The following is an 18910-nucleotide window of genomic DNA, read 5'->3' as shown; positions in this document are numbered from 1 at the left end:
AAGGCTGAGAAAGGTAGCCAGCCAGGGTTCAAATAGGATTTAAACCCTAGTTTCCTAAGAGTTCTGGTCTAATGTTCAGATAACTACACAATGCTGGCTCTCATTTCTTTAAATAACCTTTTACACAAGACAGCAACATTTTTGAATGTACTGCTGCATTCAATGAATTGGCATAAATAGAAAACTACAGTTAGTCTTTTAACTTTTGAAGCTGGTGTCAGTAGATATTAAAAAGTCACATGGTAATGAAGTGTTACCCTTTCAATCATAAGTAACTAAGTACAGTAATTAGGTGTGTTTTTTTAAAAAAAGAACTCAGGTTACTTTTTGAAAATCACAGTTCTAGTGACAGAATTAGGAACTTTTTCACAGGCATGTTAGAGCCAGCATGTTGTTATAAAACATAATAGTAACAGCTAAGGGACAGACTGCTGCACCATTCAAAGAAAGACAAATGAGGCCTAAAATGCTATAAACAGATAATCTAACAACAAAAGAGAAAGGAGGGAGGGAGGGAGCGAAGAGAGTGGGAGGGAGGGAGCGCAAGCATTGGCCACCTGTATTATTATGTAGTGCTCAATGCATTTCGAGAATATCTCTTCGATTTGAAAACTACTAGAATGAGTTACAGAAAAGTATTTCTAAGCAATTATTTGCACATTTTAAATGAAATCAAGGATTAAGGATATTTTTGAAACACAAAAGAAACTCCAGGACACAGATGCAGCTGCTCAATTTTTGTCTGTGGAAAGCAACTGGCATAGATAACTGCTAAAGTACCTATCTCAGAGAAACCAGTGTGAGTTAACAGGAAAGCATTTACCTGATTTGGTGAACAAACGGGAAAATCTTCCACTGGTGGAATAAGGCCCTGAGCAATCAGTTGCCCATAAGAAGGAGGTGCTTCTCTTCTTAATAATTCTGCTTCAACTCTTGACAGTTGTGTCTCAAATGATCTACTCAAAAATAAACGGGACGTTATATGACCATATAACACCATTACATTTTTGTTGCATTTGCTGCTCTGCCAACAGTTTCCCCATGTCAAGCTCTATTCAATCTGGGGCAGTGCTTGGGATCTTGTAATCTAAAGCATCATGCACAAGAATAATGCAATATTATTATTGCTACTAAGCAACTTCCATAGAATCGTATAGGAACAGTGTGTATGTGTCAAGCTTTCAAGCATTGATTAATCAGATTCTATGTTTTTTTCATGACCAAGAGGATACAAAGAACATTTTAAGCAAGAAGATAGTATAAATCAGAGATAAAAGACTAAGGTTATAATTCCTGTTGAAGTATATTTCAGAGTGCAGCTGCAGCCCACATCTGTTAACAAAAGTTGGGTAAAACTTGAGATGAAATGACATCAATGCTTGAACAGATGCTCTTCATGTTTACAGAGGCCTTTTATATAGTACTGTTTGTTTTCTGAGTATAGATTGGGTTCTCCCAACGAGTATTCTACAGCGAAGTGGGATAGGGAAAGTCCAATTGGTTTCACAGTCAAAACAGCTTAGTACAGTTCCCATGAAGGTATCTAAAATCCATGTTAATAGACTAATAATGAACAGAGGTATAATGTTATTGATGAATCCTTCATATTTTCCAGTTGTCAAAACAGCTTATTACTACAATTCCCATGAAGTAATATGAATATATTATTTCATGGGAATTGTAGTAATAAGCTGTTTTGACAACAGTGGAAAATATGAAGGATTCATCAATAACATTATACCTCTGGACCACAATATATTTAGGTAAATCAGAAACAATACAATATTCAATTAGATTTTATAACAGGATATTTACCTTCGTTCAAACATTCTCAATGAATATAGTTTACACGTGCAGCCCAAAGCAATGACAAGGAGCAGCCCACAAATAAGGCTTCCAATTACAGCAGCAGTTATTACTCTGGTTGGCACAATAACTGGGCAATTCTCTTCATCACTACCATCGCCACAATCATCTTGCGAATCACAAACCCAGCTTTCAAACACACATCGATTGTTTTTGCAGTGGAAGTTTCCTGGCTGGCAAAAGAAACAATTCTTTTCATCCGAACCATTGGGGCAATGATTTTGATAGTTGCAGCGGTCAGAACGTGGATAGCAAGCACCATTTCGAGAGCATGGGAATTCGTCTTTCTGGCACATGGTGCAGTTGGTTTCATCTCTTCCATTTGGACAGTGCCAGTAGCCGTCGCAACGCTGTTGTTCTGTGTAACAGCCCCAGTTTCCACCACATGGGATTTCCCACGGCAGGCAGAAACCATCTACCTGATAGGTAGCATTAAATCCTCTGGCAGCATTGACCTTGTCGGCACAAAAATGCACTCTGATTTGACCAGAAGAAGAAACCACTGTGAGAGGGGCATGGGAGTCAAAAGCAGTTAACACACGCAACAGTTTGCGTGGATTCTCTTCTAGTCCATCATATATTTTGACATAGTCCCCATAACCAGTGCCATCAAGTTTAAAGTCAGTGAAACGCAAAATAACTTTGCGGTGGTCCCCTGTGTCTATCAGCCAAGTGCAATTGCTCCCTGGGGGATAAAAGTCTGGATAGTTAGGAGAATTGAAAGTACCATAAAAATATTTCAGCAACTGCCCACATGTTGGCACACCACAGTCTATTTCATCTCCCAAGTCAAGGCAGTCAAGGTTCCCGTCGCATTTTGAGGATTCTGGAATGCAAGTGTAAACATTGAAACGAGACAGACACTGAAACTGGTTGTATCCACACGGCTGGAAGGCAGCAGCCGTTGGAGGACCAGCTTTGACACATATTTCTTCATCAGAATTGTCTCCACATTCATCCATGTCATTACATTTCCAAGATTCTGGAATACATTTCCCATTGGAACAATGGAACTGGTTACAGTCACAGCTTGTTTCACTGGATTTCCCTAAAAATGAACAATTAAGAAATTAAGATTAATTTTCCTGAATCGGGTATTGATATTTTCAAGATACTTACTACACATATCTAACTTAATGTATTAAATATGCCTACAAATGCCTAACCAATATATTATATAATACAGTAGAGTTCCGGTTATTCGACCTCGACTTATCCGACAGTCTGTCTTATCTGACGGAAGGACATGGAAGGCCTTACTGTATTTGAAAAAGTCAATTTTGTAATTGTACTAAGTGCATAAAGTTGTGGGTGAACTACAACTCACATCATGCCAGGTAACCCCAAGAAACTCCATTAATGCATACTTAAATGTCTCTCCTATCCCCTTTTCTTCGCACTGGCCGAGTGTGCAGCCATTAGCCATGGCCACCAGGACGACAACGTGGCGCAGGGGAAAGGGAATTAAGCAGGTGCTCCTGGGAGGGAGGGCCCTCCTTTTCTTATTGCCACCCATCCCAGTTGTGAATCCCCTCCCAAAAGCTTGCAAACCCTGAGGGCTTCCCAAGGATCGAAAGGAGCTCCTGGCCTGGGGGGTGGGGATGGGGCCCGCTTTGGCATCCATATCTGCTGCTGTTGCTGCAACCCAAGGAAAGAGCAAGTGAGATCAGCTTCCCTCCTTGGCGGAACTCCCCATCTGAGTTGTAAGGAAAACCCGGGCTGGGGAGGCTGGGATGGAAGGCAGTGAAGGAAAAAAGGGAGGGGACCCTTCGGGGTTGGCATGAAGCCCGCACTGGCACTGAGACAGGCAGGCAGGCCAGGAAGGAAGGGAAAAAGAGAGAAGAGGAAGGACAAAGTGGGTTTGGGAAGGAGGTCCCTAAAAAAAGAGGCGCACACATTTAATATCCCTCCTTATTATCAGTCATATTTGTTTATCCAACATTCTGTCCACCCATTTATGACGGTTAAGCGAGACTCTACTGTACTAATAGTATAATATACTGGTAGTGTATTATATATATTGTGGTATAATAATATAGTACAATATAATATTATATAGTAATATTATAATTGTATATTATATTGCATATAATATTACTAGTAATATTGCAGTATGTGTTATTATTTTTGATATAGATGTGGATTTGTTTTGGGATTTGAGGGGTTTTTGTCTTTGTTCAGTTTCTCACGGCACTGAAGGTTTGCCGATATCTGTTGTAAACTGGCCTGAGTCCCCTCGGGGAGATAGGGCAGGATATAAATAAAGTATTATTATTATAATTATTATTAACCTAATGTATTAAATATCCCTATGTTCAACAACAAAAATAGCTAGCCACATTTCTATGTGGTCTTTGTTTTGTTTTTTTTGAAGTCTTTTATATAGGGATGAAGTAATTGATACAACATATCCAACAAGACAAAAAGGAGACCAGTTACTTGTAACATTTCTACATTTGATGCTTACCTGCAAAATAAGCCAATCTGAAGCCCTTGCGTGATATACTATCATCTGAATGAAATCTGATCCAAACATGGTCTTGTGAAGATATATATGGAGATGGAATAGAAGCCCCACATACTCTGTAATTTTCCATGTTTTTATACGCCCCAATGGTTAAAGCATCTAAACTGCATCTCCGTGATCCTTGAACATCAAAATCTTGAAAACTAATTTAAAAAAATAAATGTTTCATTATATCGTCTTTGTTAAAGGCAAAATTCAACAAGATTTTGAAAGTGACCATTTAAAATATCAGCTTTCGGGTGAATTTATGACATGAGACTCATAAAAAAAATTCTTAAGGGACACAGTTTTCACATTACAGGCAGTCCCCGAGTTACAAACACCAGATTTACACACAACTCATAGTTAAAAATGGGAGTAAGACAACTGGAAGTGAGAGAAATCTATCCTCGGGAAGGGAAATTCACTCATGAAGCTTTATCACAATTTTTTTTTCAAAATTCAATGATCACAGGGACAGAAAGTGAGGTGAATTCTTCTGAACAGGGGCACAGACAGCAAAACAAATACCACAGGGTTGCTAATCCTTCCCTATGCTATCCAAAGCTTGGCTGTAGTTACACTTAAAAATATATACGCATTCCAACTTACAAACAAATTCAACTTAAGAACAAACCTACAGAACCTATCTTGTTCGTAACTTGGGGACTGCTTGTATTGTAATTCTACAAACTTTTAATTCAATTTTTAACTGTACAATTGGTTTAAAAACCCTTCCCAGAACCTAACAGTTTTGAATCCAGAATACAATGGCAGAGAATACTATATCAGTTACACAAAAGAAGATTTCCTTAAGTATATAAGGGGAATGCAGGTAATTCATATCTTTCTTTCGCTTTCTCTTTTCTAAAACTGGAGCCATTTTAGGAAAATAACTTCTTGTCACCAATAGGAGGATATACCATACATAGCATTTCTTAGTTTTTAACCGTTCTGAATTAGCAACTTCAAACATAAGTGGTGAAGGTCAGATTTTCAGCTGCAGATTCTACATCATGTTTCTATATGTACAAGAGTTTACTCATGCAGAAGAATGTATTTCAATTTAGTTTTATTTATATTTGTTTACTTACATCCTATTGCATCCTATTAATTGAGAATCTAACAATAAAATCAACTATTTCAAAATTCTCACGTAATAATGTTCTAGTGAGAGACTGAAAACTGCACTTGCATGAAAAGAAGTCGCTTTTTGCGTACAGAAGGCCTCCTATGGATCAAACCTGCTGAATCCAGTTCATGAAAAGGATTTAAATAGATATTTTTTTAAAAGCAGACTCCCATGGCACAAAGGAAACATTGTCTGAGTTTAAGACACAGATGATAATACTGAGTGGAGGCCAGCTTTCAATGAATAAGAAAACACAATTCATTTGATGATCAATGCTCATAGGCCCCTTCTATACTGCCATATAAAATCCAGATTATCTACTCTGAACTAGATTATATGACAGTGTAGACTGATATAATCCAGTTCAAAGCAGGTAATGTGGATTATCTGCTTTGATAATCTGGATTATATGGCAATGTAGAAGGGGCCTTAGACACTTCTGAAAGCCTATGGATTCTGCCTACAGCGTTTGTGAACTTACTCATTAAAAATCATAGCAGAAATCAGTATGTTAAGAAACACGGCCAATTTGACATAATATAGTTCTAAATTTTAACACTCTGTTCAAGTGGTAAAGATCTCCCAGTGACATTGTTTCTATCAGCAAAAAATGGAGCAGGGACCTCTGTGTAGCCTTAAAAATTGCTTCAAAGGGCTGTTAAACTGTCATCTGGAATTATAAATATATGTAAAAAGCTGTTTTCCAGAAGTAGGGAGGAAACTAAATAAAAAAAAAATCCACTGAAATTTTGGCTTTAGGATCCTGGGTGAATTATATGCTGCTATGGTCTGCATGGTTGATACACTGGGGCTTTTTTAAAAAGTGAAAGCCAAGAAAATGACACCTAGGTGAAATTTAGGAAAACATCTGTAAGCTTTTCAGTAGGAAAACAGGTAAAGCAAGCTATTTCAGACTATTATTTAGATTTTATATAGGACACCAAACTCAAATTACCTTATTGTAATGATCTCCCCAGGATTTGCTCGGATGTACCAGCTACAATTCAGTCGGACAGGATATTCAAGTGGCCAACCTGGACTTGTGATGATCCCACTTGGGCCTTTGATTTGTTCTGGAATATCTCCACAAGCTGAAAAATATGTATATTTATGTTGTCAGGTATAAGGTATTTTCAAGCTTTAAAACAATTCCTAAGATTTAACAGCATATTTAGGATTGTGCCTAGTGATAGTCACTCTGCTGATTGAAGACATCTGAAAGCAGAACAAAGACAGTAACTTCGAATGATTCACTCTCCTCTTCACACAGCCCAACATATACACTCCCAATCTACTTAGAGAGGGTTGAGGGACTATCCAGAGAAGATCTGAGTCATGTGGATTTGGCTGCAATGGGAGGGGATACAGTTGAAAATCTGATGGACTCACTATTCTTGGATGAATTCCTTATTGCTTAATGATTAATTTGCAATGTTACACAAAGTAAGATTCAAAACACTACTGCAATATAATGAAAACTAACAAACTATTTATCAAAATGGTGAAAGCTTATGAACAGTTAGTCAGGTGGCTGAAAAACTTATATCAGTACCATAGCAACTATTCTACAAAGTCAAACGTAGATGTATTAAGAAAATAAGAAGAAATGTCAGCGATGTATATTAATCAAGTTCACAAGTGTTTCATTTATTTGTTTTAAACAAAATTGGAATGCAGACTGTATACTGATAATTGCATTATGAAGCCTGGAAAACGATACAGGTAACAGTTTTGATAAGTGAACTGAACGAATGCATCAGAAGCATCTTCCAAATACAGGTAAGGAATAGCAGAACAGACCTTAATTTTTTCATACATCATACAAAATGCACTCATATAGAAAAAGTGAAGAATGTAAAGCAAAGGAGCTGTGGAAATTAATCAGAACATCCTTTTATGATTTGGTTGATATTATTATTTATATTTAATGTAAAATAAAAAGGTTTAAATTTGACAATATACAAAAACATTTGAAAATGGGGAAAATGCAACATTCAGAAATGTAGAAATCGTATCTTCCCTTGATTTAGCAGTAGTTTTAATTTTATAGAAGATTTATTTTTTGTTTAACTACCCATTAGATGGTGCTCTTATCCCATTATAATTTAGACTTTTGTATTTGTTTTTATGAAAGAATTCAAACCACCTTTTATATTGGATTCAGGTTGTGAAGTCTGTAAATGAATGTTCCAGAGAGAGAAAAAAGGAAGAATATCACCATGTACATTTCAACAAATTGCTAATGTTCAACAACATTCATTAAAAATCCCCAGTAAGTTATAAAAAGCCTATTTTTAAAGTGCAGATGTTTCCCTTAAATATAGAGGAATACATGTATATTTTAGAATCAAGATTATAATAAAATACACATATAAAAATATCCTAATACTATAATTTTAAATCCATAGAATCACCATTAACCACATACTTCCAAATCTAGACATACAATGTTGCTAAGAAAACAATAGAATGCAATTATTATCCTACTTAATCCCTAAAAACTGTTCATTTAATTTTTAAGGTTACAAGTAATTCTGGTAAAAACACCACACTCTTGTACCCTTCTACAGGAGCTAGTGATTTACAGTATATACTCATGTATAAATCTAGAAATTTTTAGTAAAAAATGACCCAAAAGTCTGGAGACTTATCCATGAGTCAGTTTAAATATTGTACCTTAAGTTTTGTATGTATAAAAAAACCCATCCCCTTCTCTGAATAGGATGGCTAAATGCCAGGAGAACTTTAAGAAGCATTGACATCCTTTCTCTCCACTGCCACACTGCTTCTGACCTTCTTTTGAATGCCTGGGGAAGTAAATGATGGCGGCAGTGGCAGCAGTCAGGGTGGCTGCACCCTTGAGATGGCACAGGAACTTTTCGTTCTCTGGAATGACGCTTAACATATCCAATGGTCATATCAAAATCCATAATTTCGGGCCTAAAACCTGCCCTTGAACTATACATGAGATAAAATTATACATGAGTACATCTAGTAGTTCTTAAAAACTCCAAATTTCAAATACTGGTACTCATTTACAAGCCCACAGGGAAGAAGGATCTGGGGTATTTTAGTTAAAATCCCTTCTCCTATGTCCTGCTTTTTGTTAAAAACAGCTATCAAGATCATGTAGAGGCATCTATTGATATCATTTCTCTGAATGAAATATTTAAAGGCTCTGGGATTTTGAACTAAGCAGAAACCTGAACAAAAAAAACCCGAATCTATCTTTCATTCATATTCAGTTCCTAACCCCCTGCAACTCTTTGTCGAAAGTCTCGCCGGTTTCTTATCCAAATACCTCTGGGATATATGTCATTTCTTTACATCAAATTGCCCACAAGGCCCAGTGTATCAAAGGGCATGGGACTTTAGAAATGAAACAACCAAAAATAGTGGGGCCTACCAAAAACATACAATCTAAAATACCATTTCCTACACACAGAGGGTTATTTTATTTGATGGTTGTATCTTTGTTTTTAGTTTATTGAGATGTATTCCCTAGCCTAAAATGATACATTTTAATATATTGGTTTTATGGTTCCCGTCCCCTTGATCTGGTCATGTAAGTGTGATTTATTGTTATAATTGTATTATTTTACTTTGTTTAATAATGTGTATTATGTTGTTATGTAATGTTTGTGTTTGCTTTTATGACTGTAAACCGCCCTGAGTCCCATCCGGGAGATAGGGCGGTATATAAATAAAGATTATTATTATTATTATTATTATTATTATTATTATTATTATTATTATTATTAGGAAAGAATAACAAAATGTAACAATATAATAGAATGTATTATTGTAAATGTAACAATATAATAGAAAAACAAAGCATCCAGGTAAAAGACACACAAAAATGCAATATAAAGCAAACTGATCAATACATGTAATCAAAGTACTATAAAACAATATTACACTAAAATTGTCCTTGGAAAAAGAACATTTTAAATTGAGATTTAAAAATAATGAGGGAAGCAAATGTTCAGGGAGGCAAACCAAGTGTATGAACTGCATGAAAAACGAAGCCAAGCCAAGGAAGAGTAAAATCCTAGAATTCCTAGAATACAGATCTTGAGCAGTAAAAACAAAGGTTGAAAGATGGGGAAGCTAGGTTGTGTAGGTCCTTGAACATTAAAGAAGCTTGTACTGAATCCTAGAAAAGATGAGTAACCAATGAAGAGATATGAAAAAGAGGGTTGACATGATCCAAATGACAGACCAAATAAAGAATCTTAGAGGCAACATGTTCAACTGAAACCAGAGGACTAAGGTGAGATAACGGTGAAGCAGTTCAAAAGATTACAATAAGCAAGATGGGAAATGACTAAGGCATACATTAAGGTTTTAGTAGAGGAAGCCAAAAGAAAAGCCCCAATTTTGGCAATGATATAAAGAAAAAATCGACATGACAATGTGCGGAACAAAAGACAAAGAGTAAAAAAAACCTTCCTTCCCAAGATACATGGGGATATTATCATTGATGGAAAATGCATTTCTAAAGTTATATTTGGAGCAAAAATAAGTAGTTATGTCTTTGCCATGTTACATTTTAGATAACCAAGCACACTGAAATACCTGAAAGACATGTCTGACCTGAGAGACAAGATGTGAAGCAGCTAAGGAATGAATCAGTAAACCCTAGGTCATGAAATGAAGCCAAGAAAAGAGCATGATCAACAGTGTCAAAGGCTGCAGACTGATCAAGAAGAATAAGCACTGAATTTTTGACATAGCCTGAAGGGGATTATCTGTGATTTTTGTAAAAGTTGTCTCCATAGAGTGCAAAGGGCAAAATCTGAATTGAAAGGGATCAGTTACAGAAATATGAGAAAGAAAGGCAAGGTAACATACATAAACAACTTGTTTCAAAATTTTTGAGAGGAAAGGCCACAGTGAAATAGTGGGATGATCAGAAAGAGAAGATGGGTTGAGTGAAGAAGTGTGTGTAAAAAGGGGGGAAAATATTTAGAGTTAGAGATAAATGTAGACTGAGTAAAGAAACAGATGAATCCAAGGAACCAATAGAATTAAAGGAAGACAAAGAAGAGAGCAATGCTTGCCAAAAGGCCTCAGAATTAACAGAATGAAGCTCTTTAAAAGAGCAAGCAACATAATAAGGAGAAGGTGGATTATGAACAATTGCAAAACAATCAGACAAAAGAAATTCAGTAAATGAAAAACAACAGATGGAACAATTCTTAGAAAGAACAAAATAAAGACAATGGCCAAGGGAATATGTGTATCATAGTATCCTTCCAGGCTGCCTTGGATAGGACTTGGAAGCATTCTTTTGCTAAGGAGGCAAAACAATAAGCTGGTTCTGGGGAACTCCAGCTTGACTCTGTTGCAGTTGCCTTGTGGAGTCCTTCAGGGCTATTCCATTTCATATATACATGAAACTGCTGGAAGAGGTTGTTCAGGGTTTTAGAGTTTGGTGCCATCACTCCTCTACAAAGAACAGACTTTGGTTCTAAATTGGGGCCTTTGGATGGTAGTTGACTGGATTTTTTAAAATCGTGTCAGAAGCGAATTGAGGACATACTGCAAGTCGCTTCTGGTGTGAGAGAATTGGCCGCCTACAGAGACATTGCCCAGGGGACGCCCGGATGTGTTACCATCCTGCTGGGATGCTTCTCCCACGTACCCGCAAGCTAGAACTGACAAACGGGAGCTCATCTCATCTCACAGATTAGAACCAGCAACCTTCAGGTCAGCAACCCAATCTTCAAGTCAGTTGTCCAGCCGGCACAAGGGTTTATCCCATTGCGCCACCATGGCTCACCAACTGAGTAGATGAGAGCCAGCTTAATCCAGACATCATAGAATTTCAGCTGGAGCAAATGTGGCCCACGACTGTTCATAGGGACTAGGCAGTTTGATAATGACACTGACGCTGTACTGCTGTATTACTTGGAAGCAGTGATGGCCAGATGGCCATTCAAATGTTTTTGGCATGTGTTTTCTCTTAGCTCTAGTCAACCTAACCAATGGAGAGAGATTGTGGGAGCTATAATTTAAAAACGTTTCGAGGGGCTTCCCTGCTTTAAAGCCTCAAATGGGTTTGGGAATACATTACTTGAAGTAGAACTACTTCAGGTCTGGTCTACAAGCCATTTGCTTTCAGCCTGATCTGTTTCCAGGAAAGAAAAATAACTATTGTAGCCAATGGGCCCAGCAGCAGCAGAATAACAACAAACTGTAAATCCATCACATTAGATTATATTATTATATGAAGGACCACTTTCACCCAATCTGTCTGACTGTAGTACTTGTACTCTCTGTGTGTCTTTGAGGATAGTTAGTTAGGCTAGCAATATTTTGTTATTACCCCATGTAGCTGGAAACATTTATTTATTTATTTATTTATTTGCCATATTTATATCCCTCCCTTCTCACCCAAAGGGGACCTAGAGCAGCGCACATAAAGGCACAATTTGATGCCATATAACACACATCCAGCAAATAAAACATATACATTAAAACAACTGGTAAAAACATTTCAACATTAAAGTTATTAAAATCACATAATCCAATATTGCAGTCTAGGCCGTCAAGTTATTGTTGCACCAATTCCACATTTGCATATTGCACTGCTAGATTAACCAAAGCTTGGTCCCACATCCATGTTTTCAGTTTTTTTCTAAAGGTCAGGAGGGAGGGGGCTGATCTGATGTCACTAGGGTGGGGGGTTCCACAACCAAGGGGCCACCACTGAGAAGGCCCTGTCTTGTCCCCACCAGCTGCACCTGCAAAGGAGGTGGGACCGAGAGCAGGGCCTCCCCAAACGATCTTAAATCTCCGAGATGGTTCATAGAGGGAGACACATTCGGATAGGTAAGCTACCACCAAAGATCTCACAAATCCCACCAATCCCACCATTTCAGGTTTTGGGAGAAACCCTTTTGGTAGTTTTCCTCACTGAGTTTTATTAGATTGTTCTTGTTTATTACTGGAGTTTTGCATTTCATTTTAGTATTACAGTATCTAGTTTATATATATTTTATTATTATTGGTGGAGCCCCTCGTGGTGCAACGGATTAAACCACTGAGCTGCTGAACTTGCTGACAGTTCAAATCCGGGGGATGAGGTGAGCTCCTGCTGTTAGCCTCAGCTTCTGCCAACCTTGCAGTTCGAAAACATGCAAATGTGAGTAGATCAATAGGTAACTGCAGAGGGAAGGTAATGGCCCTCCATGCAGTCATGCGGGCCACATGACCTAGGAGGCGTCTATAGACAACACTGGCTCTTCGGCTTAGAAATGGAGATGAGCACTACTCCCCGGAGTCGGACACGACTAGACATAATATCAAGGGGAAACCTTTACCTTTATTTTTTTTATTGTTGATGGTATTTACTCATACAATTATTGTTTGTAATTTTATTACAGTAAGGGATTTTATTGTGGATGCCTCCTTTAGAGAGCCTTGGACCTTAAGAAGAACTAAAAAGAGTTTACAAATTTCTTCAGTTTTTCCCTCAGGGGCAAGTGGGAGAGAATAGAATACGGTCAGTATTCCATTCCTTTTGCATCAATACTTCAAGTATGAGAATTGTGCAATAAGATGAAAAGCTGTTCCAGAGACTGCTCCAAGTCTCATAAAACAAAAGGTGTAATGGCTGCATTTTATTATTGACAGTAACGTTCCTTTTAAAATATTTTTTCTCTAAATTTCATGTTACAGAACTCTGTTTCAGGAAAAATAAACTTAGGCTAACCTTTCTCTTTAATGTTTGTACGGAAAATAATTAAACATTTGGAACAGAATAATCTGTGCACAAGCATGGAGGTATCAAATTTATCTTATGAAAATTCTTCTATGTTCCAGTTGCTTCATTCCTTATTACATGCTGCAAAAGGCAGTAATAATTTTTATAGCCAAATATCTCTTCATAAGATACCAGGTGGCTTTCAATATTTACTATTTAAGTCATGCATGAAATTTAAACATTACAAAAAAAGACTTACCAGTTGAGACTCCTGAAATATGCACATTTTCAGAATGTTCTGCAAGAGCACTGTTTCCTAAAATTAAACATAATGAATAAACTAATTTCCAAGATAAAATTTGTAAAAAAAATTCTTCAGATATAGTACAACAGAAAAGAAAAAAGAACAAAAAAAAGCTACTTTAATATTCAAATACTTCAGAACCAAGGCCTCTTCAACTACTTTTTAAAAGGGGTGGGGTTAAAATGATTATACAATCAAGACACAAATTGATTCCATGTCACATACTGAGCAAGATAAATTGAGAACTTAAGATGCTTCAGAGCTTCATTACCCTTAATGGGTAAGGATTTCAATTGTTTTGGTCTCCGATTTCACTCTTTCAGAACCCTTTCATTTCTCTCCCACTAAAAAGGGGAGATTAGTAGAATATGATAAATAAAGACAACACTGAAGAGACAAATTTCATTGACTAGAACTATATTCAAGTAAGGCCTCAATTTTTCCTACTTTGGAAGGAATTCTGGCTAGTTAGGTTCTAACGGCTTTTCACATGGTAAGCACAAATCAAACTCTTGATCTTATTATTCCAGTTTACTGCAATGTCTTTTTGTTAGCATAATGTTGCATCTCTAGGGTCATCATACAGGTAATGTTTTCATAAAGGAAAATACAGTAGAGTCTCACTTATCCAATATAAACAGGCCGGCACAAAGTGAAAATTAAGCACCAAAATATTATGTTTTACAACGAATCGACAGAAACACTATGCAGCAATTACTGTACTTATGAATTTAGCACCAAAACATCACAATGTATTGAAAACACTGATTACAAAAACTATTAAAAGCTAGACTGCATTGGATAATACAGGATGTTGGATAAGCAAAGGTTGGATAAGCGAGACTCTACTGTAATATTAAATCACTTTACGTAGTGGCATTCAAAGCATACGGATCTGTTTGCAATATGTGTGAATACAAAGATTTTTCAACATGCATTCATTCTACCAGCATTCCACACACAGTGTTTATTTTTTGGAGAAATGTATCCAACTTATTCAAGGTGAGTGGCAAGCACATTGATCATAAATGGCTAGGTGTCCGACAGACATAGAGTTTATTTAATGTAGAAGTAAACACTGGTGAAGGTTCCTTTTCAGCAGTTGTGGAGAATGAACCCTTTCAACCAAGTCTGGTCCCATCTTCATGCGTCACCGGGGGGGGGGGGGGGGGGGAATTCCGCTTCCCAGTAATGGACTGGCAATACTCCAGACAAAAACCCTCAAAATATATTGTCAGCAGAATGAATCCACAAAAATATACTAACTATGGAGGGAAACCTACACAGTAAGTACCAATGTTCTATTTTCCAGTAGTGTGCAGCAGAAATCCTTCAAGTTGGGACCTACACAAGTGATCACCATGTTCTTAGGGCAGACATCAACCTACTATCAATACACTACTTGTTACAAAACATGCCTACTGAAAGGACATCTGCTGAAGCAAATGTGTTAATTCTGTAGTGTCCTATGGAAGAAGATGGAAAAGTCCAAGTGGCTACTCTACTTATTTCTAACGAAGAAGCCCTTGTTTATAATGTCGCAGAAGTGGCAGCACTATGAACAAAATGCACCCGAATCCCCTCTGGAATCAGGTTGGAACTGTCCACATTTAGCTAACTACGGGGGTTGAATGAAAATGACTCCACCTTCGTAACTCCTCAACAGATGGCAGTACTGGTATGCAGCAGGTACTGGCTTGTTCAGTAGACTCTCCTCTACAGTTCCATTTGGCGGGAAGCCTTAGCATTGAACGGTTGTGTTGTTAAAGTGTGAAGTATGGAACCCTGCGCAGACGGTCGGTCAATGCGATTTAAGCAATGTGCAGTCATTGAATTCTTGACAGTAGAAGGTGTCCCCCCCAAAGGAGATTCATCAAAGAATGCAAGCTGTTTATGGTGATTGTGTTGATGTGAGTACTGTGTGTAGTTGGGTGAGTAAGTTTAAAGATGTTGAGGCGGGCACATCTGACTTGCGTGACAAACAAAGAGTTGGACTGTGACAGCAACCACAGAGTTTCACAAACAAAAGGTTGACAGATGGATTCAGGACGATTGTCGTATCACTCAGAGAGAAATTTCAAGCATAATCAGCATTTCACAAGAACGTGTGGGTCACATTATTGCTTTGCTTGGCTACTGGAAGATCTGTGCATGATGGGTACTGTGAGATGCTGGTTGCGGAAACAGAGTGTCGACTTCTTCCATGACGGCTTCAGAAAACTTGTTCATCATTGGCAGAAATGTATCCAATTGTCTGGTGATTATGTGGAAAAGTGAATAGTGATAGTTAAAGAGCACATTCTAAGGATTATAATCTAATTATAATCAGTCCAGGTCAGGATGCAACAGTGATGGATCAGGTCCAGCTACAGTGGTAGAGACCAACTCTCCTGAACCTGCATGCTGACTATCTTGGAAAGCTAAGGTTGATGAGGTGACTTGGATGCTATCAGAATTACCTTTCTTCCTCCATCTTGATTTTGGATAACGTCAATAATAATAATAATAATAATAATAATAATAATAATAATAATAATTCTTACCCACCTCTCCTCATGGCCCAAAGTTACCAGAGCAAAGGCGCAATACAACATCCTGGGCCAATTTATTTTAAGAGCATTGAGTGCTAAAGCCTCCTTCATCCAAATCCTTAACAAATATGAGGCAATTTGTGATTCTACTAAGAGGCAAAACAATCCACCAATAGAGTGCTGAATCTTTTCACTATAATTTAAAATACTATAGAATTCATAGCCCACTATTTTTGATTGAGGCTCTGTTTGTTTAGTCAATTATCGTGACAATTTAGCTGACAGTAATCCCACTGATCAACTGAATTTTGGAGGAATTTGAAATTCAGCAAAGGAACTGCATCAAACATTCACTAATGCCAAAAGAGAATCACAATATAAAATAAAGAATCCTTTGTAAGGCCATTGCAGGGACAATGTGATATGATCTTGGACTTGCATAAACATGGCTGTAGTATGGATTAAAAATTATAATATACTTTTCAAGGGTAAAAAATCATTCGAAATTAACAAATCTTTATAACAGAAGATTGTTCAACAAATTAAGAAGAATGAAAAGAATAATTTGAAGAGAAATAAAAGAACTAAAATATCACTAAATAAAATATTAAAATAATATAATAAAACAACATGAATGCCAGAACGCAGCTTGCATTAACTTCAGGTAAACTGTTTTTGGAAGCAACAATTATGAGTTTTATGGAAGACAGCCTACTAAAACTGGGCATAACAGAATATTAGAATTTATGCTAATCAGAATTATAAATTTTTGCTAGCCTGCACTTTGTAAGATGGTACATTGGTACATGAAAGGCTGCCAGGAAAAAGAGATAACGTACATACTGACAGGCTTCTAAAAATTATGTCAGTAATGTCAGACATCTCAGTAAAGACTTTAGTTTCTTGTGCTGTGTCAGTATAGGAGTTTAGCAGGAAACAGGAAACAGAACAAACAAATTAAACTATCCTGACAATATTAATATTCTTCCAGGTCCAGTACAGTAATTCTATAGTTTACATGTAAACAGTAAGCAATTTTATCTTTATCACTCTCTGCATTTAAAGTATGTATATCTAGACTATATTTTTATTTCTATATTTCCTATATTTTTATTACTATACTTCCTACCATGATATTTCCTTTTTATTACTGTGTATCACTTTGTCAGGGATACTTTCTAATATTTTACTGCTTCATACTTAACAATACTTTATATTGCACACCAATGGCATTACAAAATACATTTATTTACAATAAAATATCAGTCAGAAAAATGGCAATATTTTTCATCTAGCATTTTTCAGTCAATATAGTTGTTCTGAAATCTTCCAATACTTGTTATTATGTTTGTAACTTTAATAACAGATGCCTACATTTGTTCTTACCTGCAACACATAAACTTTGTCCTCTATTCATTTCTGTGCTGTGTTTTTAGGTACATAGCTGAAAGGCAGGGAATGCCTTAGGTGAAAGATATATAACCATAAGCAGATTGGGGTAAAATGTGTGTTCTGTATTTAATTGGTCAGGGTTAATGGTTCCCAACCATTGATCCTTCAGGCATTTTGGACTCTAGCTATCAGAATTTCTGACAATTTGTTAAGTTGACTGAAGGTGGACAAGAGAGAAGAGAAATGAGTGCACAGTACTAAGCTGATTCAAGCAGAATTTATTTGGGGCAAATTATAGAAGCAAGGAATCTCAAGGACACATACCCCAGAACACCTCTCTAGGAATTTCTAGGTTCTCTAACGAAACTGTATGGTTGACTTCTTACAGACGTTGATCACAGAGTTGCACTGGAGGGCTCAGAGAGGTTTTTTATTCAGTTTTATTTACTTTCACAAGGGATGCTGGATTTCAATTTCCCCCGAGATTTTGGAGTACAGTAGAGTCTCACTTATCCAACACTCGCTTATCCAACATTCTGGAATATCAAACGCATTTTTGTAGTCAATGTTTTCAGTATAATGTGATATTTTGGTGCTAATTTTGTAAATACAGTAATTACAACATAACATTACTGCGTATTGAACTACTTTTTCTGTCCAATTTGTTGTATAACATGATGTTTTGGTGCTTAATTTGTAAAATCATAACCTATTTTGATGTTTAATATGCTTTTTCTTAATCTCTCCTTATTATCCAACATATTCGCTTATCCAACGTTCTGCCAGCCCGTTTATGTTGGATAAGTGAGACTCTACTGTATTTGCATATGCCCATGCAATGTTTGAGTCTTTTATACTCAAACATGCCCATCTGTATTTTATAAGTGTTTTTATGAATGTCTGATGTAATTTAATAACTTTTTAATTGATTCACAATGTATTGTACAATTTTATATGTGTTTTATTGTAAGCCACCCTGAGTCCCCTATTGGGTGAGAAGGGCAGGATATAAATACTGTAATAAATAAATAAATAAATAAATAAATATTCTGTATATAATGAGATATCTTTGAGATGACACCTAAGTCTAAACTCGAAATTCATTTATATAGTCTAGCATGAAAGTAATTTTATACACAATATTTTTAATAATTTTGTGCATGAAACAAACTTTGCATATACTAAACTATGGGAAAGCAAAGCTGTTCCCATATCATGTGGGCAATTTTGGATTTTGGATCATTTCGAATTCCTTGATAAGGGATACTCAACTTGTAGCTGCAAAACCAGTTGCCAGCTATACATGACAAACTGATTAACAGTAAAATCACATACTGCAATTAAAACTAACAACTTTCTTCCTGCTTCTCCCCTCCTCCCTTCCCCCATGTCTGAGCTATCAAAATTAAGAATGATGAAAAAGTTTGGCCATCTTTCCCTGAGTTATACAATCATTTTGAGATTAATA

At 36.7% G+C, this 18910-nt stretch overlaps 1 protein-coding gene across 2 annotated transcripts in view; it reads right to left on the bottom strand.

The window, feature by feature from the left end:
• The window catches only part of lrp12 (LDL receptor related protein 12), a 36047-nt gene that overhangs the window by 5413 nt on the left and 11724 nt on the right, over window positions 1–18910 (bottom strand). The window contains exons 2-6 of one of the 2 annotated variants that reach the window (XM_003219428.4): window positions 13475–13531; window positions 6460–6595; window positions 4334–4536; window positions 1816–2914; window positions 824–956 (exon numbers count right to left, since the gene is read on the bottom strand). In XM_003219428.4, the coding sequence (XP_003219476.2) occupies window positions 824–956; window positions 1816–2914; window positions 4334–4536; window positions 6460–6595; window positions 13475–13531 (1628 nt within the window). The remainder of the gene's footprint in view (window positions 1–823; window positions 957–1815; window positions 2915–4333; window positions 4537–6459; window positions 6596–13474; window positions 13532–18910) is intronic. The other variant, XM_008108260.3, reaches the window with a different exon arrangement.

The sequence above is a fragment of the Anolis carolinensis genome, chromosome 4 (genome assembly GCF_035594765.1).
Source record: "Anolis carolinensis isolate JA03-04 chromosome 4, rAnoCar3.1.pri, whole genome shotgun sequence".
Taxonomy (NCBI): Eukaryota; Metazoa; Chordata; class Lepidosauria; order Squamata; family Dactyloidae; genus Anolis; species Anolis carolinensis.
This window is presented reverse-complemented; position numbering and strand designations above follow the sequence as displayed.